This window comes from Phodopus roborovskii, unplaced genomic scaffold (genome assembly GCF_943737965.1).
Source record: "Phodopus roborovskii unplaced genomic scaffold, PHOROB, whole genome shotgun sequence".
Lineage (NCBI taxonomy): Eukaryota > Metazoa > Chordata > Mammalia > Rodentia > Cricetidae > Phodopus > Phodopus roborovskii.
This window is the reverse complement of record NW_026125052.1, coordinates 33,929,034-33,953,134: the sequence shown is the minus strand read 5'-3', so window position 1 is coordinate 33,953,134 and position 24,101 is coordinate 33,929,034. Positions and strand designations below refer to the sequence as shown.

The following is a 24,101-nucleotide window of genomic DNA, read 5'->3' as shown; positions in this document are numbered from 1 at the left end:
AGAAAACACAGATTTGGAAAAGTGAGTAAAAAGCACTTCATGTGGACACCAGGACTGCTTGCTAGATGGAAGCTCTTAGAAGGTCTGCAAGAAGAATGTGCTTCCCCAGCAGGGCCCAAGCCTAGCTCTTTTGATGTCTACATGAGGTTTCCTTTTGTTTTTCAAGACAGGGTTTCTCTGTGTAGCCTTGGCTGTCCTGGAACTCACTCTGTAGACCAGGCTGGCCTCAAACTCCTGTGTCTGCCTCTCGAGTGCTGGGATTAAAGGCGTGCACCACCACTGCCAGGCCTTTTTTTTTTTTTTTTTTTTTTTTAAAGTCTCATGTAGTCAAGACTGGCACAGAACTCCCGATTCTTCTGCCTCTTACCTCTGAGGTACCACACTCGAGGTTGGATAAGTTTAGAATCTACTTTTCACTGCCATCAGCTAGGTCCTCCTTCTTTTGGTACTATGGGAGGCACGCTCGACAGGATTCCATCCCTGGTCCTTTCCAAAGACCTGCCCTATTTCCAGAGGCCTGTTATGATGGAATGGACACGTTCCTACCCTCTTGGTATAACTACTCTGCCCTTCCTACCACCGAACCTGGGTTTATTTATATACCTCAATGCGCTCAGCCAGTACTGACGACAACCCAGCTCTATCCAAGCCAAACGCACTGGGGCTCTGTCTCTTGTACAGACCCCTGCAGGCAAATACGGTGTTGGCTGCCAGCCGGCTGACTGACGCACCTGCCCTGGGTGTATCTGCTCCCCCACTGTCCTGTTAACCTGCTCTGCCCTGTCCCTGCCTTGCATTGCACTGAACCCATGGGAGCCTCTTAAGACAACAGGCTGACCTACTTCAGCTTCAGTGATCAGCTGGACTAAGGGACTGAGAGCTTTCTACAGTGGTCCTGGCTGGCTCAGGGAAACACCAGCCCTCCCATCTGTCTGTGTCTCAGGCAAGTGCTGGGGGAACTTGCCCTGTATGAGATGGAACTCATGCTGGTCACTGTGAAAAAGGGTAAACTTTAAGGGAGGGGGAAAGAAAGGCACCCCACCGCCACAGTGAACGCTTGCGCTCAGCCCCCAATCCAGGGACAAGCATCTGCTGTCTGTCCCCTTTTCAGGCCGGTTTCCAGGGGAACAGACCCCGGGGGCTCTGAATCACAGACGAGTCTGGAACTTTCTCTGAGAAGAGCTGCCAGGTGGCTGTGCAAGTGTCACTTCCTGGCGCTGCTGCTTCTTCAGAGCTCTGTACGCCTGCACAGCCCGTTCTCGCTCTTCCCCCAGGATCCGCTGGCGGGCCAGTGAGGCGGATGGAGTCAGGGACACTCCACCAGTGCCCAAAAGCATCTTTAGCATTAGCGATTTCCTGCCAGGCTAAGGAAAGAGAGAGGGCGGTAGCATAGGCTCAGCTAGGAGAGAAGACGGCAGAGGGCTTCAGCTAGCCCTGCAGCTGACAGCCCTTTAAGGAGGTCCTGGCCCGGGACCTTCTTGTTCCCCAGCAGAAATGGGAACGGCACTGCCGATCCCCACCCCCTCACCCCCTGCATCACTTGGTCCCTGCGTACCGCATCCCTGCTACTGCTCCTCCTGGGCTGGACCGTCAGGTCTGGGGGCTGCAGCGCAACTTCTCCAAACTCCACAGTGTCTGCAAGGGGAGGGAACAGAGGCTGCCGTTCACAGAGCCTGTGTCATTTCCGACTCACCACCGACCCTCCCTTTGAGGGCTTCAGAACCCACTCATCCACTGGCCTCCTAGTGGTGGGCCTGGAAGAGTCTAGAGGTGCCACCAAGGAGGTGTGGGGGAGGAGGGAGGCCTGTGGGGACCACAGCTTCTGTGCCTGCTGCGGGAAGAGCTACCTTTCAGCAACTCCTGCTCCAGCCTGTCCACTGCTCTTGCCTCCTTTTTCTTCTGGGCTTTTTCAAGTCGCCGCTTCTGGAAGCTGGGAAGAAGGCACAGGCTTCTCAGACTCCTTCTAAGCTCCTGTTCCATCTTAGGGGCAGCAGAGGCCAGCCTACCCTCAAGGGCTGCACTCAACAGGCACACCAAGGGTCCCCAGGGAACAATGTCTAGACATTTTAGGTTGCCAAAGGATAGCAAGGATGTGGCTAAGTACCTTACAGTGAGATGGCCACACGGCTGGACCCACGGGCTCACAGTGAGATGGCCACACGGCTGGACCCACGGGCTCACAGTGAGATGGCCACACGGCTGGACCCACAGGCTCACAGTGAGATGGCCACACTGCCGGGACCCACGGGCTCACAGTGAAATGGCCGCACTGCAGGGACCCACGGGCTCACAGTGAGATGGCCACACTGCAGGGACCCACGGGCTCACAGTGAGATGGCCACACTGCAGGGACCCACGGGCTCACAGTGAGATGGCCGCACTGCCGGGACCCACGGGCTCACAGTGAGATGGCCACACTGCAGGGACCCACGGGCTCACAGTGAGATGGCTGCACGGCTGGACCCACGGACTCACAGTGAGATGGCCGCATGGCTGGACCCACAGGCTATCTGCCTGAAACAATGCACTCCACACTGAATGGCAGTTCTGAGACTGGATCAAAAGAGCCTTGCAAAGTACCGTACATGTGACACACCACACCTCTGTGAGCATTTGGAGACCACCGTGGCTTTGGGCTTGGCTTTGGCTCTTGTGATTACAATATTAGGAGGAAGTAGAAAGTAGTATGATCTCTTTGAAAGAATAAAGGGACACCAGTGAAGAGGAAATGTAGGCAATGTAGCCATTCTTGTAGGCCGTCTTTTTGTTTGAGACCCTCTGTGGTCTGAACTCACAGCAGGCCCCCAACTTCATGCTCCCAGAATTATAGGCATGAACCACCGTGCATGGCTGTAATTTCTCTTCAACTTTAATGAAAGCCCAGACTTAGCCAAGAGAGAGAGAAGGAGAGAGACAAGAAGGAGGAGAGGAGGAGAGAGAGAGACAGGGAGAGAGAGGGGGAGAGAGAGAGAGAGAGAGAGAGAGAGAGAGAGAGAGAGCGCACGACCCCAGGTTCAATAAATAAATGTTTTTGCCTGCACACAAGCCAGGGGTAGCCTGAGCAGGAGGTGACCGAGAAGGCTGAAGGAATCTGAGCTTGCGGTGGGCTTCTACTGGTTGGCCACCATCCCTATGAATGACAGAAGAGCAATCTACACACCCGAACATTGTGACAATGGCACTGACCCCTCTTTATAGTCAAGGACGCTGGGCCAAGGAGGTGCAGAATTGCACAAACAAGACAGACAGACTCAAGTCTCTTTCAAACCAAGGGGAACTCGGCGGCAAACTCACTACAGAGCGAGCAGGTCCCGGCCTCCCATGGGCCATTCCACATCTTTACACCCCGTAGCAGGCACCAACCTTTGCCCACTTTCCTACAGCAGTGCGCCCAGGCAGACAACTGCCCCGTCATGTCCAGCTCCTCCTCTCACCAGAACCCGCAGCCCCACACCTCCAGGCTCAACTCACGCTTTCTTCCGCTCAGACTTCTCCTTCTTGGCGGCTGCCTGCACCTCTGGCTGCCGAGTGGCCTGGTTCTTGCTGAGAAACAGCACATGCTGGGCCTCCTGCTCCATGCGTTGGATGTAGGCCACATCAGACTCTCCCTTCCTTTGCTTGAACTTGGGGACAATGATGTCTGGTTCCTCTCCATTTGCTTCCTTTTCCAGTGTCTTCTTGAAAGCCACCTGGGCTGAGGACAAAGGACACTCAGAGGAGGTGTAGGAGGAAGCTCAGGACAGAGTGGTCGGCGACAGGTAAACGTATGACCATTTCCCCTCCTACAGCCGCAAGAAAGGAAGACCAGGCTTAAGGACAAGCAGAGAAGATGGAAAACATTCAGTTCAGGGCAGCCCTACAGATGTGACCTCCCGGCCCACTGGCTCCTGTCAAAGATGTCCACTGCCAACACAGGCGAACAAAGAAACCAGAGTGTGCAGCACTCAGGAGGCAGGGGCAGGGGGATCCCTGTAGTTCAAAGCCACAATGGTGTACAGAGTGAGTTCCAGGACAGCCAAGACCGTTACACAGAGAAACCCTATCTCAAAAAAACCAAAGCCCAAACCAAAACACAACCTTTAATCCCAACACTCCAGAGGCAAGAGGCAGGAAGATGTCTCTGACTTTGAGGCTAGCCTGGCCTACCAAGTGAGTTCCAGGACAGCCAGGGTTACAACGAGAAACTGGACAAATAGCTCAGCCATTAAGAATAAGTACTCCTCAGGCTAGAGGGATGGCTCAGAGGTTAATATGACTGACTGGCTGCTCTTCCAGACGTCCGGAGTTCAATTCCCAGCACCCACATAGTGGCTCACAGCCATCTGTAGTGAGATCTGGTGCCCTCTTCTGACATGCAGGCAGAACACAATATACATAGTAAATTTAACACACACACACACACACACACACACACACACTCCTCAAGGACTTGGGTTTGGCTCCTCAGGAGCCACATTGGGCAGCACACGCCTGTAACTCCAGCTCCAGGAGATTCAACATCCTCTCCTGGTTTCCAATAGCAACTGCCTGCACATTCCTCCCGACCAGTCACGCTTACATATACATAACTAAAAGTAAAATCTCAAAAGTGCAGCGGTGAACTACAAAAGAGCCCTGCGCTGTCCTTCCCTCCCCAGTGCGCCTTCATGGTCTCCGCTCCTGCCTCCTTTTCCCCTGCCCCAAACACCTCTAAGGATTTGGGCAACTGTGCTGGCACCTAGCAAGCGCCGTACGTACATACCCTCCTTCTTTCTCTTCTTGTTACTCAGTGTCTTTTTCATCTCCTGACGGCTCCTCATAATCTCTCGGAGCCTGAAAGGAATTTCTTGCTCATCCTGGTTCTTGGGCTTGCAATCCACTTTCTTCTTTTCTTTTCTGGAAAGATAACCCAGGAGTGAGACCCTTCCCTACTACAACACAGCAGACACAAAATAAAGATCACGCCTGTAAGGAAGCGGTGCAGGGTCCTCTCCTCACCCTTGGACTGGGTTTTCTTGGCATGCAAAGGCAAAAGGCGCCACGAAAGCCCAAGCAGGCGGCAGCCTCACGAGAGACTTTTGAGACACTCAGCTCCGCGCATTCAACACATGGCTGAGCGTGCGCCTGGGCTGACTTAGGTAGGAAAGCTCCCAAATGGGTCCTCTCCCGGGGACCGCACCCACCTGCGCTGTCCCGGCCATGAAGCCGAGCGCTGCTGTCCCTGCGCCTGCTGCTGCCGTCGCGCGTGCGGCTGTCCGGAGCCTCTAATGCCCGCAGGCCTGACGGCCTCCTCGGCTGCGCGTCTCGGTCTTCCCATCGTTAACGTTACTCCAGGAGCTCCACGCACGAAGCCATTTCCGCCCTTTTGCAAGACCCCGCCCCGTGAGCATCACTTCCGCTTCCTGCGCTCCTCCCCTCCGCGTCTGCACCCGCGATGGGGATACTGCTGCAGAGCCTGTCCCGGGGAAGCCGGGTGGGAGCTGCGCTCTGCAGCTGGGCAAGTACTCGCGGGCGCAGTGGGCCACGGTGCCCTAGCCGGGATGCGGGAAGCCTTGCGCGCAGCCGGGATGTCCCAAGTCCGGGAGGCCAGCCAGCCCTTGGAGGCAGGCGTCACGGTCAGGTTTGGGCCCCAGACGAGTTAGTGGGCAAATACATTGCAAGAGAACCGGTTAGTGACCAGGGAACATCAGACTCGAGGGTCTTGAGGCGTTAGAGACGGAGAATGGGGTGGCCCGCTGTCCTTGGAGCTTCTCTCGTGAAGCGATGGAAGGAAGGACTCAGGCTTGGTCAGAGGAGGCGTGCTTAGTTAAAACTGGCTGATGAGGGTCAGCTGGCTCTGTGGCCTATCCCTCACCCTGCCCAGCGTCAGTCACCTATCTGGTCGTCTGATCTAGAGTTGTTCCCCGTGCAGTCGTTTGGAGTTGGGGCCCAGTGCCTGACACTAAACCGGGCCCTTAGCAAATTTCTCCTCCTACCAACCAACATGCCCATTTCACAGACAGGGAAACAACATACAGAAGTGAAATATAATAACTTGTCTACGGTCCTGCAGGAAGTGAGGAGGCCGAGAAGGATGTTGAGCCACTGGTCCAGGTCTAGGGAGGCTGAACACTGCTGGGTGCCTTACCAGCTTCCTGGAAGAGTCATACTGAGTATCCCATGTTCACAGAGGGCACAACAGTTCTCCGGCTGGGACTGCTGCCAGAGTCTTCCCCGGGGAAGACGCAGTGTTCTTCACAGACAGCATGCTTCAGTGCAAGCAGCTATTAGCTGCCGAAAGTTGGGGATGGACCACAGGGAGGAAGGTTTCCAAGCGGGTGCAGAGGATGCTGGGGAGCCAAAGGCCTCCCCACCGGAGAAAACCCTCATGAGACCCCTGTACTCTCCGTCACCCGATCTCCAGCCTCCCTCAAACTGCTGCATGAGTGGCTGTCCCAACTGTGTGTGGGTAGATTATGCAGAGACCCTGCTGAAGCACTACCAGGATGGTGGGCAGCAGGCCCTGGCCATCCTGGAGGAGCACATAACCGATGAGAACCTCAAGGCCTTCCTCAGAATGGAGATCCGGCTCCGCATGCAGAGTGGAGGCTGAGCCAGTTTACCTGGGAATCCTTGCCATGGGCAGAAGCGATCCCTAAGAAGCAGCAGGGGCTGCTTGAGTCTGGAAGCCCCCACATGTCTGCCAGGAATAGGAATTATTGTATAACAGCTTCACCTCAGAATAAATTCTCTGCGACAACCCAATTGTGTTGTGTTTTCTTGTCAAATAAAGTGTACATAGGCTGGCAGTGTGTCCCTGCTGAGCAGCCAGATTTCCTCACTGGTGAAGATGATCCAAATCCCCTGACTCCCTGAGTATCCCGTGACGGGAACATCTCCAGGCCCCAGCGTACCTGGGATGTCCTGCTGACCGTTTTCTGGTTCCCATCTGTGTGGTAAATGAGAACTATCATGCGGGAGGGGCCTAACTACTCCCTGTCTCCTCCTGGATCCTGGGGAAATGTTCTTTCTACCATGCAGTAGTATAGGGTCATCCATCCCTTAGAGCGGTGAGTACCGCTAGAAACCAAGGCAGTTAGGGCATCAAGCTCCAGAACCAGCTGTGAGGCACTAGCCGGGGCTGAACTTAAATGATCTTGAATGCATTTGTGCCACCTGCTTTGTTTAAGGGGAAAGCTGGGATTATAGAGTGACTTCCTGTTGGGTTTGAGCTGATAAATAGGGCCTTTTCCATATTTGGTGTCTTACACAGACCTGCGACAAATCTAAGGCCAGAGAGTAGGGGCACTTTGCTGGTAGGTGACAGGACACAGGTCAGGCTACAGATGATACCTGTCATCTGAAGTACTCAGCAGAGCTGGGGCACAGATAAATATGACAATGATTACACACCCACTAGGTCCCAGACGTGTGTGGCTATTTACCGTGGACTGAAACATGTCCTCCTGGAGACGGGTGGCGGTGGTGCACACCTTTGATCCCAGCACTTGGGAGGCAGAGGCAGGTGCATCTCTGAGTTCGAGGCCAGCCTAGTCTACAAGAGCAGAGTTCCAGTACAGCTTCCAAAGCCACACAGAAACCCTGTCTCAAAAAATCAAAACAAAACAAAAAACGTGTCCCCCCTGAAAAGAGGTTCAAAAACTAGTTGGTTTTTGAGACAGAGTTTCTCTGCCTTGGCTGTCCTGGAACACGAGGCCTCCCAAATGTTGGGATTAAACAATGTGCCATACTTGTGCATTGTTCACATATCCAGGAAATGTTAACACCAGTGGGTCCTACAAGAATCAGAATTTCCAGCATTTGACAATTGTGGCAAAGTCCAGTAAGGCCATGTGGCATGAGATGCCCTCAAAGAAGCCATTAGCCAGCCCTTTGCTGTAGGGCCAGACCTGCTTCTGGGTATATGCACTCAAGTTGTCAGACTCTGCCATACTGGCCTGCACCTGATCTTACCTCCATCAGCTTAAGCCCCAGGTACTTCCCACCATGCATCTGTGAGATGCCCCACAGTGGTTCACACACTAGCAGTATAACATGCCTCCTCCAGAGACAGGCAGATCTCCGTGAGTTCAAGCCAGCCTGGTCTATAGAGAGAAATGCTAGGAGAGGCTACACAGAGAAACTCTGTCTTGAAAAACCAAAATAAATACGTAGCGTGCCAACCCTTAGCACTTCAGTGTAGAAGACAAAGGTTAACACAAGAGTCGGGGGTGGCACGCGCTTGTAATTCCAGCACTTGGGGGCCAGACGGGGGACAGGGACATCAAGACTGTCCTTAGCTACATGACATTTGAGGCCAGCACGGAACTATACAAGACCATATCTTCTTCCTTTTTTTTTAATGGGGAAAGTTTTATTGGGGGAAGGCAAGGGGGTAGGGAAAGGGAAGGGAGAGAGGGGCAAAAACATGCCGGCCTGTTCAGAGGAAGCTTGGGAACGAGCATAAGACCAAATCTTTAAAAAGAAAAGAAAGACAAAAAGCCAGTTCTATCCAAACATACAAGTGAGCGTGGAGAAAAAAGCTGAGCTGAGAGAAGTATCCTACCCTCGGCCGGCGGAGGGGCCTCAGACACTAGGCCAGGGCTCTAGAGGACCCAGAGGAGGAAGCTAGAGGAAACAAGGTTTACACAGAGTAACAGATGCAATGAAAGGCCTCAGGGTTGGAATGCAAGAGGCAGGGCTGAAAGGCCAGGGGGGAAGATAGGGACTGCCACAGAGAGCGTCAAAGTCCACAGATGGTCCCTCCCTCCGTGGATGGGACAGAAAGGGAGGAGTAAGCCAAGCAAGAACTGTCTGGAAGGTGGCCCTGTTGTTTCTGGAGGTGTACTCCCACAGCTGGTGGAGATCATACTCTCCCTCCCCTTCGCGATCCCCTACTGGAACTAGATGTCCTGCCTTCAGGCCCCGACCACACCTAAACCCCTTCTGCCCACCCCCAGCATCCCGGTCAGTGGCTCCCTTAAAGCCCAGCAATCTCATTAGTGTATGGTTAGAGAAGAGAGACATAATCCGCTCACCAGGAGGAGGATAAATTCCTAGGCCACAGCTCTGCTGACCCAGATCAAGCCACCTGGCACCTGTGGCTCCCTGACACCTGTCCAGTGCTTGGTGAGTAGCAACCATTTGGTTGCCCTTTCTGACAGCCAGGTGTCTGCTCTTTCAGAATTGGGGTGGGATTGGGGAAGCCAACAGGTTTTTATGATCTTCGGAGCTTTGAGTCCCTGTCCCTCGGAGAGGACATCCTGCCGATCACCTCCCCTGCTTCTGCACAATGTCACATGGTAGTGCCTGTTACCAAGGCCAGCCACCTGATCGTACAACTGAATTGCACTAGCTTCAGGTCAGTCTGGGTTAGGCTTCTTAGGCATGGTTTCCATGGAGACAGCGCTGATCATTGGAGCTCTGTCGGGGGTCTCATGGCCTTTGGTTAGAGATGTGCTTTGCCACTGGGGAGTAAGGGGATGGGCACCTCAGGTCGGAGCAGCCTGAGTGTAGTCATTTAAAAAGCAGCATGAGAAAGATGCCACTCGACAGAGCTCACATGGAGGAGATTTTTATTAGGACAAAGGGAATGGGAAAGGGGGGGAGGGAGTGGGGAGGCCGGCCTCTGGGGACAGGAGCAGTGGGAAGACAAGCAGAGAAGCAGAGAGAGAGAGAGAGAGACAGACAGACAGACACAGAGTCAGAAAGATGGGAGGCGGGCAGGGCCCTTTTAGAAGGGAATGCATTGTGAATGTGCATAGGTGTTGCTCTTAGTGGCTGAAGCTGAGGATGTATCATGTTTGAACCCCAAGGCCAGGCCAGTACAGATGCCTGAATACTAACCCTGAGTCCTGGTCCTGAGGCTGGTGCTAGCTTCGGGGACAAAGAGTGGACCTAGGGGTAGGGGGAGCCGCTGAGATCGACTTGGAGTTGCCTACAATGCCTACAACAGACTCATCCTTGTCTGCTGACCAGTCTCAGCCCTTATGTTCCAACAGACCACTGACAGTGGCTTACGGCTGGATCAGCGATATAGCACACAGGGCCTTAGGGCAGAAAGGGGCCTCTTGGAGGTATTCCCTTGGACACCTAAGGGTAGGGCAGCCCCTCCTGTGTGGGTCACCTGTTTTCAGCAGCATGGGAGGTTTATGCAGCTTCCTAGAAACTCTGGGAGATTAGGAGTCTCCTTCAGGTGCTAATAGGATTGCAGAAAGCTGTGCTGTCCTTGGCAAAGTCACTGGGGCTTACAGCTCTTAGGGAGAGGAGGAGGGAACATCCTTTATAGTGTGTCCTAGGTTGTGGCCTGATACAGGGCAGCAGAGACCTCGGCCACACCAGAGCTATCAGGAGATGTCTAACCAACACCGATCTATAAGCCAGTGAGCTGATGAGCAGCCTAAAGGCAGAACCCCCGTGTAACTGCCCTCCCTGAGACCTGCTTCTGGCTTGGCCTTCTGAAACAGAGCCCAGAAAGTGAGGGTTACCCAGCATAACTGTTTGTGGTTCAAAGAAAAGCCCCTTCCTTAGGCCATCTGTGTTCCATTTTGTGGAGCATTATTTATCAGCACCACGGCCAAGGGAAAGATGATTAAAAACTAAAAGCAACAAGTACATAAATAAGAACAAGCATACTTAAAAGGGGCATGTAAATAAATGAGGAGTTTAGCCAGAATGTGATATGAAGAAACAAATCAGGACTGGGAATATAGAATGAGATGAGGTCGAGTCAGAGGAGGCTTTCCTGAGAAGGGGCCTCCCTGCAACCAGTGACAACATCCCAAGGCGGCAGATCACCTGGAAGAGATTGTAAAAGGCCGTGGGAGATGGGGTTTGCTGGATCAAGAGGGGGTGTCCTTTGTTTACCATCCCAGAAGTCCTGGGAAGGGTTTCCACAGGGTGACATGGCTGGACCAGATTCCAGTGTATGTATGAGAAGGAGGGAGGGCGCAGGAATCAAGGGTGTCCAAGGGGTGGTAGTAAAAATCCTGGTTTGTGCTGCGGCAGGGGCCAGCAAAAAGGGTGTGTTCCGTGTGAGTTAGGAGTATGGGATGGACACAAGGGAGTTCATGAGTCGCCTGTGGCTGTTAGCAGTGGGAGATGCCTGGTGGCACCTGGAGAAGAAAGAGAATATTGGAAAGCCGCGGCGGAGCTGGCGGGCCGTTCCCTGGAGTGGAGACAGCCGTCTCCTGGGTGCCAGGACCTCTGCTCCTAAGGTTGGAAGGGAGGGACAAGGGCTAATGGTCTGTCTGGTCTGCCCCAGCCTGCATGAGGAGTCCGGCCCAGTCTGACGGAGTCCAGAAGCAAAGGGTCACTGCAGCATCGTCTCTGCCACCCTCGCCATGAACCTGGAGCCACCCAAGGCCGAGATCCGATCAGCCACGCGGGTTATAGGAGGACCAGTTACACCCAGAAAAGGACCTCCTAAATTTAAGCAACGGCAAACCAGGCAGTTCAAGAGCAAGCCCCCCAAGAAAGGTGTCCAAGGGTAAGCAGACAGAAGAGAGGAGTCTTCCACAGATGGGACACTCTTCCCAGGCTCCATGGGAGGACAAGGTGGAGGCTGGGGTCGGGTCGTAGCCATGGCTCTTTGCAGTTTGTGCTCACTCTGATGACTGGGAACTCAGGCATTGTTTTTTTTTGGGGGGGGGAGAAACCAAGGGCCTATTATTTATACCAGGTGCTGAAGTCAGGCAGGTCTGGAAAGCAGACTTCCAGAATCTTCTCGGGGATGCGTGTGCGCCCCCACCACATTCACCTGTGCACACACACACAGACACCTACATGTGAACGCCTGCAGACATCACCTTAGTCAGTCTTCTGCTGGTATGACGAAATGACAGGACCCCAGTACTTTATGTAGAGAGGATTTGCTGCGCACACGGTTTTGGAGACTGAGAGTTGCAGGAGGGGTGGCCTCAACCATCTGGACTCTGGTAAAGACCCTGTGGCTATATCACAACCTAGAGGACGGAGCCATGGCAGGGATGCTATCAAAGGTGACATCATAGGTAGACAGAGAAAACAAGACCCCAGCACTCGGGAGGCAGGGGCGGGAGGATCTCTGTGAGTTCGAGGCCAGCCTGGTCTGCAGAGCTGCATAGAGAAACACTGTCTCGAAACCCAGAAAGCAGAGAGGAACCAGCCTTTCCCTTGCAGCCACCTCATCTGGGGAGTCGTAACCCTGTCCTGCGAGGACAGCATCAATCCACGGTCATGTTCCCCTTGTGATGCAATCACGCTCTACTTGAAACCCCCGTAAAGACCCACACCACCTCTCAGTACTGTTGCACACCAGAGACTAGTTCCCAGTATGTGTGCCTGCCAGGGACACACCACAGTTGGCACACCGAGACAGACCCACACGGCACCTTCACACTCACCCACACGCTCCATGCCACACTCCTGCAGACGCGCACACACATCCATACCCACCCAGGCAACTCGGCCCCTGTGTGCCTGGGCTCATTCTTCCTTTCCCGGCCCTCAGCCTGCGAATCTCTGCCAAGCACACTAGCCCCGTGTTGGTGGGAGGGAGCTCAGACCCTGCCCAGTAGCAGATGTGGGGGAGGAAGTCTGGTACATGCAGGGGTGGCTAGATCTAGACCTGGAGACATCATCCTTGACTGCTCTGTCCTTGCAGGTTTGGGGATGACATCCCTGGAATGGAAGGCCTGGGAACAGGTATGACGACTCAGGGTTGTTGCATCTGGACAGCCCTCCTAAGTCCCTTACGACCCTCAGACATACTCTCACAGGTCCCAGGTTCCTCTCTTTACTGCTTAGCCTGCCTCCCATCCTGTCCCTATTTCTCTCCCAACATCAGGCTTCAGAGAGGGGTTGTCCCCATGGGGTAGCTTCACTGGGTGCACAAGAAACTTCAGCTCCCAATCTGGTTCCTCTTTCCTCTCTACTGAAGGCAGGACCCAGTAGATAGACAGAGTTGATGCTTCCTTCCTAGGAGGAAGACTTGCAATCAGAGTGTGGACCCTCACCCTAGGCAGACATGGCTTTTGTGTGGGGACAGGGAATAGGGTGGTCCCAGGGCCACAGAGCCCCCTTTAATCACATTTTTTCCTACAGACATCACTGTCATCTGCCCTTGGGAGGCCTTCAACCACCTGGAGCTGCATGAGCTGGCCCAGTATGGCATCATTTAGTCAATCCCTGATATGTGAGGCCTATGGAAGGGGCCTGAGGAAGATCTACTCTACCCCACCACCCTCTGGAAGCCCTGTCCAGGACCCCTTCCCAAGCCCAAGCCTGAGTCTCTAGCTAAGTTGCCCCTGGACTCCAGGTAACAGCTACCAAGAGCCTACAGGCTCCCACAGGACACTCTGCTGACCTGTGGTCAGAAGAAAGAAGGTTGGGGAACCCGGCCCAACCTCCTGTCCTTCTTGTAGCTGGAAAGCAGGAATGGACTCCCCAGTAATGTTTCCCTGAACTGCCTTCTGTGGGTAAGAAAGTTCCTCTGCCCTGCAACCCTTCCAGATGGGTGTCTTGGGGTGGGACACTGTCCTGGGGTGATGTGTTGAGAGGCACTGAGGCTACTCCACCCATTATACCAGCCTTCCCAACATACTCTGTCCCTTGTCCCTCTTTCAGAATAAAGTTAGCCTGTCCTTGCTTATGCGAGGTGTGTCGATGGAGCCCTGCTGTGTCTGCACCATGGAGGAAGGTCCAGGGTGGGTGGGAGAGAAATAGGAAACTCCCACTGAGCACATACTCCACAGAGGCTTAGCTTAGAGGTGATGGACATAAGCCCGGTCCTGACTCACTCCTGGTGGCCATAGTTCATGAAGCAGACTCTCTAAGAAAGCAGGAAAGGACAAAAACTAGAAACGTAAGCACAGGCACCTAATGAGTAGCCCCATGGCCCAGCCGGTCCATCCTAAGACTGGGCTGACACCCACAGGTAACCTGAGGATTCGACACATAGAGGTAAGGCATATAGGCTTATACCTGGGCAAGCTCACCCCAAAGCACCCACAATACTTAGGGTGAACATGTAATCATCCCTTTGAATGGCCAGGAAGTGGGCTGGGTATTGTGGTGCATGTTTGTAATCCCAGCCTTGCCATCAGGAGCCAGGAAGGTGGAGGTCACTCTCCGCTCAATAGGGAGTTCAAGGTCAGCCTGCAACACATGAGGCTCTGTCTGAAAAAGAAAGAATAGAATAAGAAAGAAAAAGACTCCCCTTACTAGATGGCCACAGACTGATCATGCTAACTCTACAGATGAGTTAAAGCTGGGCTGCCCTCGGCCTGCATGTAGTTGGCCCTAGCTGGGAAACAAGGAATTTTGATTTGAGGAAGACAGTTCCAGCCAGTCATTGAGAGATCTGTAGTTTACTCTGCAAATATGAATCCACACACCAATAAACAAGTCTCCCTCCTACCTAAAAAAAAAAAAAAAAAAAAAAAAAAAAAAAAAGCATTCTACAGGATGTGGCCTCTGCCATACCTTACATCTCACTAAAGACCAGAAGGCAGGAGGCCCATGGGAAGCCAGTCCTGTGGAAACCAGGATCTAGAGCCAGCCAGGTTAAGTCAGATCAGGGTAGGTGGCTGAGGTTGGAAGCAGGAGCCCTCAGCCCTTTGCTCTTCCTACCAGTCTAGTGGGAAGCAGGTGTGCTCAGGTACAGACCACGGTAGCCTTTGCAAAAGACAGCCATGGGCTTAGATGGACCCTGAGAAATCGGGAGTGAAATGGTGGAATCGGGGCCGCACAGAGTCAGTCTATGTGGACCTTGGGGACTGACAGATGTAGCAAAGAGGCATTGGCCAGGAGTGGAGTCCGGGTGTCTGTTCCATGGGGAGTTACTCTGGCACCTTCCCTGGACGATGAGGAGAGGCCTGGAGCTTGGTCTGAACCAGGGGCTTCTCAGCTCTGCTGCCACTTCACAGAGGGCCGGGTTCTGTGTCCGCCCGCTGCCTTTTGGACAGCGAGGGCCCTTAGCAGGCAGGCAGCCAACAAGAGTTCAGTCCCTTGGATCACGACAACAGTGATGGCACAGCCGCCTATGGTCTGCATGTTCCCTCGAAGCCACTGTCGTAGCACAGGCCAGCAGCCCTGCAAGTATACTACTTGTCCCGCTGCATCCGGGTCCAGGTGCAACACCCCAGAGCCACACTGAGTGTTCACCAAAGCTCCTTCTTCCTGGGGGTTGATGCAGCAGGAGGCAGGAAGGCCGCAGGCTTGTACCCCAGGAGAGCTGCAGTTAAAGTACCTGCAGGGCACAGAAGGTTTAATCCTGGAAAGGGGGCCTGCCTTTAAACTCTCTCTCTCTCTCTCTCTCTCTCGCTCTCTCGCTCTCACACACACACACACACACACACTTGTTTGCAATCACAGGAAGGGGCGCATGCATACACATGCAATCACACAAACTTCCCTGCAGGACCCTCAGGTTATTTTGTTTTGTTTTGTTTTGAGACAGGGTCTTCTCTGTACCTGTGGAGGCTGTCCTGGACCTCACTCTGTAGACCAGGCTGGTCTTGAACTCACAGAGTTCTACTTGCCTCTGCCTCCCGAATGCTGGGATTATAGGTATGCGCCACCAATGCCCTGCTTAACACTTTTTATTATTATTACAGTGCTTACACCCCTCTATACCTTCGGACAGGGGTTGTGGGTGTAGTGGGGTGTCTATCTCGGCAGGCATGGAAATATTTAGGGAAGTTGTTGAAGGGAGAGGTGGTAGGGAGACCTCGCCTCATCCACGCTGTGAGTCTGAGTAGGCAGTGTCAGAGAGGAAGCTGCAGTAAGAAGAGGTGTTGACAGGCAGCAGCAAGAGGCTCAGAACTCTGAGGAGGCGGCTTTCCACAGGTCTAGACTTCACTCACCATGCCCTGACAGCCACCAACAGAGTGTACTCTTTATGACCAGAATCTCCCAGTAACCAGGGGGTGCGCTGCAGGGTTCCAGAAGACACAGTGTATTACAGCTACGTTAGGAGCGAATGGCCAGTTTTTAGAGCCTCTTCTGCCTCCATCCCTCGATATCAACTGTCCTCAGAGGCTTGAGGAGGGAGCATAATGTTTATCCTGCGTGTGTCCAGGCAGGAAGGTGCTGCTCAGGGTGTTTGTGCATTGGAGGATGTAGACAGAACAGGGACAAAACAGAACATAAAATATTGTGTCATGCCTAAATTGGAAGTTTAATCACACTCACGGGAACACACATACATACAGTCCTGTGGAGTCATAGATGGATGACCTGAGCTAACCTAAGGTATTTTGCTTGACACCGAGATGTCCAGAGATTTAAAAAAAAAAAAAAATTACTTTCCTGGTGTCTTCTGGCTTGGCCTCTTTGTTAGAACCCCATAACGGAGGGATAGCATGGAGAAGCTGGGTCTGGGCCCTAGAGTTGGCCAAAAGTTGAGCTCATTCAGGTTCAAGGCCCGTGGCATAGGCAGAGGCAAGTGCCACACACCACATGAGTAAGTGTACACATTTGCATGTCCGTCTGTATATACGTGATGTATGTGTGCGCCTTCCTATGAGACTTTATTCTGTGTTTACATACGAGTGTATGCACACAAGGAAACTTGTGTACTGGCGTGTGGGAGCAGGAGCGCAAGGCATGCGGTTGTGTGTGTACACGGGAACACGCACATATATGTGCATGCATGCTTAAATGGATGAGCGAGTCTCTTGCCCACGTCGAGCGAGTATGGGGTACACTCACAGATTCTGTTGCCAGTCCTGGTAGGAAACTGCCCCACAGCATTGCAGCCCCAGCTGGACTTGGTCGAGGAGGAAGCGTAGGTCTGGATCGTCCCCGTAGTGGATGACGGCCACATGCAGGGAATACTTCAGGCCATCCTGCAGTGGGCCCCAGAGGGCCACCACCAGGGTCCCTGCCAGGGTTTCCAGTGCCAGGCAGATGAGGACAGCTCCACTGTAGAAGTGCAGTAGGCATCTGTTCTCACACAGAGCACCCAGACATCCAGACAGGCTCACGACACTGACCACTAGGCCTCCCAGCGCTAGGGCCAACATGGGATCTGTCGGCAGGGCTCCACCCCAGCCACTCTCTGGAGACCTTTTGACAGCCAGACCCCAGAGCCCTGTCGCCAGGGCCAAGAGGGCCAGCAAGGAGAAGAAGAAGTTGGAGAGGAAAGTCAGATACTTGACACAGCTACCTCCCGTGGAAAGTGGGAGAGAGGACACCTGGCCTTCCCTCCAGGCCTGGTGCTTTGCGCCAGGACAGCATCTGCAGCCCCAGGCCCTTCCCTGACCCTTCCAGAGTGCTGGACCTGGGATGTTTGAAATAGGTGGACAGGTCCTGGTGAGTGGCGGCTCCTGGCCAGCAGTACCCTGCAGGAGGAAAGGAATGCATTGGTGAGCCCTCAGTCACTCAGACTCTGTGACATCCAGCAGGGTGAGGTCTCACTGAAGAGGAGCTAAGAACATGGGGCGGGCTTGGAGGAAGCTTGTGGGAGTTGTGGGAGGAAGCAAAGACTTGAAGAATTGGATACTGAGGGGCCTGGGAACTTGTGGCCTCATTCTGCTTAGGCAAGGGTTAGAAGGGCAGTAAGGACTCCTGGCTCACTGTCTGCCTGGGTAGCAATGAGGCCAACCTCCTTTAGGACACCCTGTCGGCACCCTGGAAGGGTTAGGGTAAAGACTGGGCAGGACAGGAATAGCGGCAGGTGGGTCTGCTTCCCCTGCGTTTGGAATGGTCTCTCTGTTTGAATCAGTCTGCAGTGACCCAGAAGTTACTTTGTGCAGTCACAGGAGGGACTTTCCCACCCAAGCCAGAAGTGCAGGCTGCCCGGGACAGAGAAGCTGACCCTGTGACAGCCCGCCGCCCCCACCTTCCTCTGTGAAACCGACCTCGATTTCTCTGCACCATCTCAGACCCATCAATTGAGCCTAGGCCAGGTATGGACACTATGCTGGATCTAGTGTGGAGGGTACAGGGATGGATCGTCCAGGTCCTGCCTGCCTGGCTTCTGAGCAGGGAGAGGGGCAGCCAGTCCAGAGGAGGCAAGGGAAACATACCCCTCAGGGGCAGCTCAGATGAGCAGGTAGAGGTCCTCTTCAGGGAGGTGGAGAAATCCCACTCACACCTGGCTTCTCCCTCCCTCCCTCTCTCCCTCCCTCCCTCCCTTCTGTCTATCTCTCCCTCTCTTCCTTTCCTCCCTCCCCTCCTCCCTTCCTTCCCTCTCTCTCTTCCTTCCTTCCTTTCTCTTTTCTTTTTCTTTGTTTCCTGAGACAGGGTTTCTCTGTGTAGCCTTGGCTGTCCTGGAACTCACTCTGTAGACCAGGCTGGCCTTGACCTCACATAGATCCCGCCTGCCTCTGCCTCCCGAGTGCTGGGTTTAAAGATGTGTCCCATCATAGCCCTGCCACCACCTGCTTTTCCCAATGACAGTTTCGCTTGGAAGAGACTACAACCAGGTGTCTGGGCAAGGGTCCCAGTCCATCTCAGTCCGTCCCACCAGGAAGAAGCTGTCCCTTCCACCTGTGATAGTCTAATCCAGCCGCACGAAAGACTCCGAGTTTGGAGCAGAATACGTACAGGTTATTTGTCAGCCAGAGTCTGTCAGAGCAAAAGGACAGTCTGCCAGAGCCCACGTGGCAGTATTAATACTGTTTGAGGCCATTGAGTCCACCTTCAACTACAAAAGACATTTGCCATTTCCTGCTCCTGAGGCCAATGCCAGAGTTTCTTTCAGACCCCCTGAAGTCTGAGACCCTCTGAAGCTAGCACCCAAGTATGGCCATCTGATTAGTGAAGCCCCACCCTAATCTGTGAGGACCACTCACTGGCATCCATTTAATGACAAATCCCAGCACACAAATAGCCTGGGGGTGGGGAAGGGCCAGGGGGTCTGGCTGACTATAACCCAGTCCAGGGGCCGCCTGGAGGACCTTAGGGCCAAGAAACATCTTCAGCCTGAACTAGGCCATTATTAGATGCTGGCTCACCTGAGACAGCAAGGGGCTGTTTTCTCCCTCTTCCATCCTCCACATGAGTTGAAGAAGCCACAGAGACAGGTGGCCCCGGGCCTCTCTGGACAGGTTATAATCCTGGTGTTAGTAGTGTTCCTTGGCTGTTCTGGCTTGCACCTCAGAGCTGGAGAGCTGCAAGCTCCACCCATACAGCAATCATAGTGAAATCATGTGAAGAGTCACATTTTAGGGCTTAAGGCTTCTGCAACGTGGCTGGTCTTTTTCTTAGCCCCTAATTCTTGGCCTTGGCTCTAGGGATGCCCCTAACATCTGCACAGCCGTGACTTTGGTAAGGTGGCTCTGAAGCCTGCCTCATTGCCATCACTGTTAAGCCCTACTTTTGCCTCAGCCTGGTGGGCTCATTTTCTATTCTATTAGCAACCCAAAAAAACAGATCTCTGCAAATGTGTTGACAATGCAGTCTCCCAGGACCAGGAGCCTATTGGGCAACACAAGTGCCAATTTACCCCCTAGTTTACCCAGTGTTAAAACAAATCAGTATTCACATTCCAGATGTCCCCTCCCCACTAACTTCTCAGAAGCAGGATTTTGGTTGGTTTTTTTGTTTGTTTGTTTTTCGAGACAGGGTTTCTCTGTGGTTTTGGACCCTGTCCTGGAACTAGCTAGCTCTACTGTAGACCAGGCTGGTCTGGAACTCACAGAGATCCGCCTGCCTCTGGGATTAAAGGTGTGCACCACCAACACCAGGCAAGAAGCAGGATTTTGTTATGGTCACCGTGCAGCCCCCGTGGCTAAATGACTTGAGACATGCAACTTATTATGGAGACAGAAGTCGTGTTCAAAGCCCTCTACCAAACACCAACAACTCTGTGTGGCCTTGGATGCATCTCTCCACAGGTCTCCCTGCTTCTGACTGGAATGTGTGTGAGATGCGGATATGTTTGTCAGTGTCATTGTAGGCACACAGGACTTTCATGGATGTCATCCACATGTTTAGGGCAAGAGAAAGGTCCTGCTGCGTCTGTCACATGCCACCACCCCAGAGCCCCTGAGTTTCAGCTTTTTTAAAAAATTGTTTATGTATGGGTGTTTTGCTTACATCTGTGTCTGTGTGCCACCTTCAGAGGCCAGAAGAGGCTTCACATCTGGAACTAGAGTTATAGACAGCTGTGAGCTGCCTGCCATGTGGGTCCTGGGAATTGAACCGAGTTTCAGCCTTTGATGGACATTCCAGGTCCTGCCTCGGCTTCTGCCTTATCTACCATTTCTCTGGCTTTTAATTTTATAATTCAGACAAATTTGCTGGCCTCACATGGCCCGGCACCTGTGTGTCCTGGCCTTTGCCTCCACTGCATCATCACCGCTGCCTGGAAACTTCCAGTATCTTCCATCAGCAGCAGCAAATGCCTTTTTTTTTTCTTCTCCCCAGTCCTGGGGTTGAGGGTGGAATCCAGGACCTCACAGAGCTATATCCTTACTGGTATCTGCCAGCTTCAGACTACCTCTTCCATCCAGGCTTCCACTATGGACCAGGGCACGGCAGCCTGACACGCTATGAACCCTCTTATATAAAATGTTCTCCATTAGGCCAGGCGTCGATGGTGCACGCCTTTAACCCTAGCACTCGGGAGGCAGGGACAGATGGATCTCTGTGAGTGCCTGGCCAGCCTGGTCTACAGAGCAAGTTCCGGGAGAGGCTGTAAAGCTACATAGAGGAGAAAAAAAAATGTTCTCAATTGGATTAGGTTTGTAGCTTAGTGGGAGAGCGCTTGCTTACTACCTGTCCTGGAACTCACTCTGTAGACCAGGCTGGTCTCGAACTCACAGAGAGATCCGCCTGCCTCTGCCTCCCCAGTGCTGGGGTTAAAGGCATGTGCCACCAACGCCCGGCTAAGGCTCTGGATTCTTATTCTTTTCACAGCATTGAAGAAAAGGGAGGAGGAGGAGGAAGGGGAAGAATCGAGGAATAGAGTTCTGACACATACCACAACAAATATGAACCTTGAAAACAGTATGCAAAATGATATTAGCCAGATATGAAAGCCACATTTTTGTTTTTGTTGTTGTTTTTCAAGATAAGGTTTCTCTGTGTAGCCTTGGCTCTCCTGGAACTTGGTCTGCAGACCAGGCTGGCCTCGTGTGTGTTCATCATTAATTGCCACCTGAGATTACATATCTGCAAGTTGATCTGCCTAATGGGGCAAGGGCACCAAGGAGGAGCCTATGTCCTTTCTACTCTACTCAAGTTAGCACGCAGTAAAATTTGTTGCTGGAATGAATAAGTCAAAATTTAATTAACAGAGGCTAAAGATAAAGATACTTGTTATCAGCACCAACATTGCCAGTGGTGATGGATTCAATGAAATTAAGAGGAGGGGAACCAGATGTGGCGGTTCAGGAAGCAGAGGTAGGAGGATTTCAAACTTGAAACCAGCTTGGGCTACATGAGACCCTGACTGAAAATGGACTTTGGATGTGGACGGCTTGGTAGAATGCTCTCCTGCCACGCATGGCATGAAGCCCTGGGTTTTACCCCAGCATCTGTAAGACGGGGTATAATGGCGCACTCCTGTAACCCCAGCACTAGGGCATAGGGACAAGAGAATAAAAAGTTCCAGGTGAGGGCTGGAGAGAAGGCTCAACACTTGGGAGAGTATTCGGTGTTCTTCTAGAGGACTCGAGTTTGGCTCCCAGCACTCACATGGTGGGCCTCAATCAGCTGAAGCTCCAGTTCCAAGGGATCCATTCCCTCTTCTGCCTTTCTCGGCACCAGGCACGGACGTGGTTCGGCATTCATACACGGTAGGCAAAACAGCCATACACACAAAACACATAAAACCTTTAAAAAAAAAAATTCTTTTTAAAACGTCTAGTGAGGTGAGTTGGCACATGTCTTCAATCCCAGCACTTGGTAGGCAGAAGCAGGTGGATCTCTGTGAGTTCGAGACCAGCCTGGTCTACAAAGAGAGTTCCAGGACAGCTAGGGCTCCGCAAAAACAAACTACTCGAAAAACAAAAAACAAACAAAAGGTGGGCTTTTAGCCTCTTAAAAGATTTCCATAACGCCCGCTCCTTCAAATCTTCCGCATGAAGTTACAAAGGACGTGCAAACGAAACTCCATCTCAAAGCTGGAAGACTGTGACGACGGTACAGAACTCCCCTCAAGGGCCTGGTTCTCTTCCCGGGGCTTTTCTGTCTTGTTTTTGCCATCTTCTGGGTCAGCTGCAGAGCCTCGGAGGCCCGGCCCAGATGCGACGCGGATGGGCGGGGCCGAGGTGCGCGCAGCTCCTCTTGCGCATGCGCGCGGCCGTTGGCGGGGCCGGAACCTTGTTTCTCCTCTGTGTTCGCCCGGCGGAGTGCGTTGAGCGAAGCACTGGACGTCGGCGGCTGGCGGAGCCGGGCGGCGAAGCTGGAGCGGAGGTGGCGGCGGCGGCGGGAGGCCGGGGCCGGGACTGAGGCCGAGGCCGCGACTGCGAGGCCTTTGGGGAGGCAGACGGCGGCAGCCCGGGGCCCCAACCCGGAGATAGGAGCGGCCGCCATGGCCGAGAGCATCGTGAGTGCGGCGGCCGGGAGGGAGCGGGGGCCCGGGATGAGGCAGCAGATTTGCCGGCGTCCTGGGCGGGCCCGCGAGAGACGGTGCTCGGCGCCAGCGGCTCCTCCTCACTAGCCCTGGGTTTGCGGAGGAACCTGCCTCAGCAGGGCCTGGAGAGGCCGGCGGGGCGGGGGAGAGGCCGAGCGGGCCGAGTGGAGCGGCCTCGCTCCTCCGTGCTGCCGCAGGTTGCTCCGAGGGACCCCTGCCTCCCTCCCAGGCCCCGAAGCCGGTTACGTCCTTTCCTCCTGTCCGTAGGGCTTTCTCCTCCCCCATCCCAGCAGTGCCTCGTCATGATTTCACTCCGGAAGAGTCGTCGGGAGAAGGGCATCATTAGGGAACCCCTTCCCCACAGGAGAAGTGTCCAGGGGGGCAGACAGCAACCTGCCGGGACTGGCTCCTGCCTACCCGTTTAAAAGGAGTGTAATAAAGAAGGCTGGTTTCACTTCAGCCTGACAGTAGAGATCGTCACCCCTCCCCCCACCCCCACCCCCACCCCCACCCCCACCCCCGTGAACTATAACAGGGAAACCAGTGGATAGCCGTTAGTTAACCTGTGGGGGCTTTTCACCAAAGTAAACGTGGCAGGGGTTGGGGAAACCGTGTGAGCAACAGGCCGGTCTGAAGGAAGAATTGTGGTCGACGTTGAGGGGTGTTTGAGTATGTGGGAGATCGGAACCATGTTGGGTGCTTTAGGCCTAGCACAGCTCTGCCTGCAATAATCCTTTCTGGATTCCATGGGTTTCCAGGGAAGCCCAGCTCTTGAGGCGTTTTGTTTTGTTTCTTGAGACAGTCTTAACTAGTTGATCCCACACCTTGACATCTTCTACCACAGATTCCTCATACTGGGATTGCAGACAGGGACTATCACCCCAGTGGGTTAAGAGTTAAGGCTTTTCTTTCCCCGCGGCTCCTCCGTTTAGGGCTCTTCTGTTCTCTGGAGAGATGTGTAGAGAAACTTAAGTTTACTATCCTAGATGACTTGCCTAGAAATAGATCTTTAGCCAGGTAGAGCAATTTGTTCAGGTTTTCCAAAGGCTCTTGTGGGCACCAGTGGTTCTTAAATTAACTTTCTCAGATTGTGAGGAATTAATAAACTCTTCTGAAGTCGACTTCGGAAGTTTTACTTTGAAGATTTATGTATTTATGTGTATGGGTGCTTTGCCTGTGTATATGTGTACCATTTGGATGGCTGGTTCCCAAAAAGGCCAGAATAGGCATTGATTGGATTCCCCAGGAACTGAGAGTTATAGGTGGTTGTGAGCCACCATGTGGGTGCTGAGAACTGAACTCAGATCCTCTGGAAAAGCAGCCAGTGTGCTTAACCTCTGAGTCATCTCTCCAGCCCTGTAAGTAGTGCTCATAATGGCTGAGCTATCTCACCAGCCCCATTTTAAAAAGTTATATGTATATGTGTGCCCATGTGCAGGTGAGTGTAATTGTTGCAAGAGCAGTAAGTGCTCTTACCTGCTGAGCCATCTCTCTAATGCTGTTTTTTTTTTTTTCTTAAGATTTATTTACTTATTGCACATACAGTGTTCTGCCTGCATGTGTGCCTGCAGGCCAGAAGAGGGCACCAGGTCTCATTACAGATGGTTGTGAACCACCATGTGGTTGCTGGGAATTG

The 24,101-nt window shown here is 53.2% G+C and overlaps 5 protein-coding genes across 6 annotated transcripts in view; 3 read left to right on the top strand and 2 right to left on the bottom strand.

The window, feature by feature from the left end:
- Nucleotides 1-990: 990 nt before the first annotated feature.
- Ccdc137 (coiled-coil domain containing 137) lies at nucleotides 991-5,305 on the bottom strand. Its single transcript, XM_051181954.1, has 6 exons — nucleotides 5,163-5,305; nucleotides 4,742-4,875; nucleotides 3,472-3,694; nucleotides 1,848-1,930; nucleotides 1,556-1,635; nucleotides 991-1,364 (listed from the first exon to the last, which is right to left on the bottom strand). The coding sequence occupies exons 1-6, from the start codon at nucleotides 5,294-5,296 to the stop codon at nucleotides 1,149-1,151; spliced, it is 870 nt and encodes a 289-aa protein (XP_051037911.1). The 5' UTR covers nucleotides 5,297-5,305; the 3' UTR covers nucleotides 991-1,148.
- Nucleotides 5,306-5,413: 108 nt separating this feature from the next.
- On the top strand, nucleotides 5,414-6,723 carry Oxld1 (oxidoreductase like domain containing 1). 2 transcript variants are annotated; one of them, XM_051181992.1, is made up of 2 exons: nucleotides 5,414-5,594; nucleotides 6,123-6,723. In XM_051181992.1, the coding sequence occupies exons 1-2, from the start codon at nucleotides 5,414-5,416 to the stop codon at nucleotides 6,569-6,571; spliced, it is 630 nt and encodes a 209-aa protein (XP_051037949.1). In that variant the 3' UTR covers nucleotides 6,572-6,723. The 2 variants fall into 2 exon arrangements, with proteins under 2 accessions (XP_051037949.1, XP_051037940.1); XM_051181983.1 differs by having other exon boundaries at nucleotides 5,429-5,594; nucleotides 6,032-6,723.
- A 4,501-nt stretch (nucleotides 6,724-11,224) lies between these two features.
- Nucleotides 11,225-13,165, top strand: Pde6g (phosphodiesterase 6G). Its single transcript, XM_051182052.1, has 3 exons — nucleotides 11,225-11,446; nucleotides 12,602-12,642; nucleotides 13,042-13,165. Exons 1-3 carry the CDS (start codon nucleotides 11,301-11,303, stop codon nucleotides 13,116-13,118), a joined length of 264 nt encoding a protein of 87 aa, XP_051038009.1. The 5' UTR covers nucleotides 11,225-11,300; the 3' UTR covers nucleotides 13,119-13,165.
- Nucleotides 13,166-14,841: 1,676 nt separating this feature from the next.
- Nucleotides 14,842-22,425, bottom strand: Tspan10 (tetraspanin 10). Its single transcript, XM_051183127.1, has 3 exons — nucleotides 22,037-22,425; nucleotides 16,651-17,313; nucleotides 14,842-15,187 (listed from the first exon to the last, which is right to left on the bottom strand). The coding sequence occupies exons 1-3, from the start codon at nucleotides 22,423-22,425 to the stop codon at nucleotides 14,842-14,844; spliced, it is 1,398 nt and encodes a 465-aa protein (XP_051039084.1).
- Nploc4 (NPL4 homolog, ubiquitin recognition factor) overlaps nucleotides 22,225-24,101 on the top strand; it is a 45,699-nt gene continuing 43,822 nt past the window's right edge. The window contains exon 1 of the mRNA XM_051181931.1: nucleotides 22,225-22,438. Coding sequence (XP_051037888.1) covers nucleotides 22,424-22,438 — 15 coding nt within the window. The 5' untranslated portion in view covers nucleotides 22,225-22,423. The remainder of the gene's footprint in view (nucleotides 22,439-24,101) is intronic.

Coding starts and splice junctions, on each gene's coding strand:
- Tspan10 (XM_051183127.1), bottom strand. CDS start 22,425: ATGGCGGCCGCTCCTATCTCCGGGTTGGGGCCCCGGGCTGCCGCCGTC. Junction 17,314..22,036: donor AGGCCCTTGAGGGGAGTTCT/GTACCGTCGTCA, acceptor TGAGTGACTGAG/GGCTCACCAATGCATTCCTT. Junction 15,188..16,650: donor CAGGACTGGCAACAGAATCT/GTGAGTGTACCC, acceptor TGTGCCCTGCAG/GTACTTTAACTGCAGCTCTC.
- Pde6g (XM_051182052.1), top strand. CDS start 11,301: ATGAACCTGGAGCCACCCAAGGCCGAGATCCGATCAGCCACGCGGGTT. Junction 11,447..12,601: donor CCCAAGAAAGGTGTCCAAGG/GTAAGCAGACAG, acceptor CTGTCCTTGCAG/GTTTGGGGATGACATCCCTG. Junction 12,643..13,041: donor AATGGAAGGCCTGGGAACAG/GTATGACGACTC, acceptor TTTTTCCTACAG/ACATCACTGTCATCTGCCCT.
- Oxld1 (XM_051181992.1), top strand. CDS start 5,414: ATGGGGATACTGCTGCAGAGCCTGTCCCGGGGAAGCCGGGTGGGAGCT. Junction 5,595..6,122: donor CCTTGGAGGCAGGCGTCACG/GTCAGGTTTGGG, acceptor TTCCTGGAAGAG/TCATACTGAGTATCCCATGT.
- Ccdc137 (XM_051181954.1), bottom strand. CDS start 5,296: ATGGGAAGACCGAGACGCGCAGCCGAGGAGGCCGTCAGGCCTGCGGGC. Junction 3,695..4,741: donor CAAGAAGAGAAAGAAGGAGG/GTATGTACGTAC, acceptor CTTTGTCCTCAG/CCCAGGTGGCTTTCAAGAAG. Junction 1,365..1,555: donor GGAGCAGTAGCAGGGATGCG/GTACGCAGGGAC, acceptor CTCTTTCCTTAG/CCTGGCAGGAAATCGCTAAT.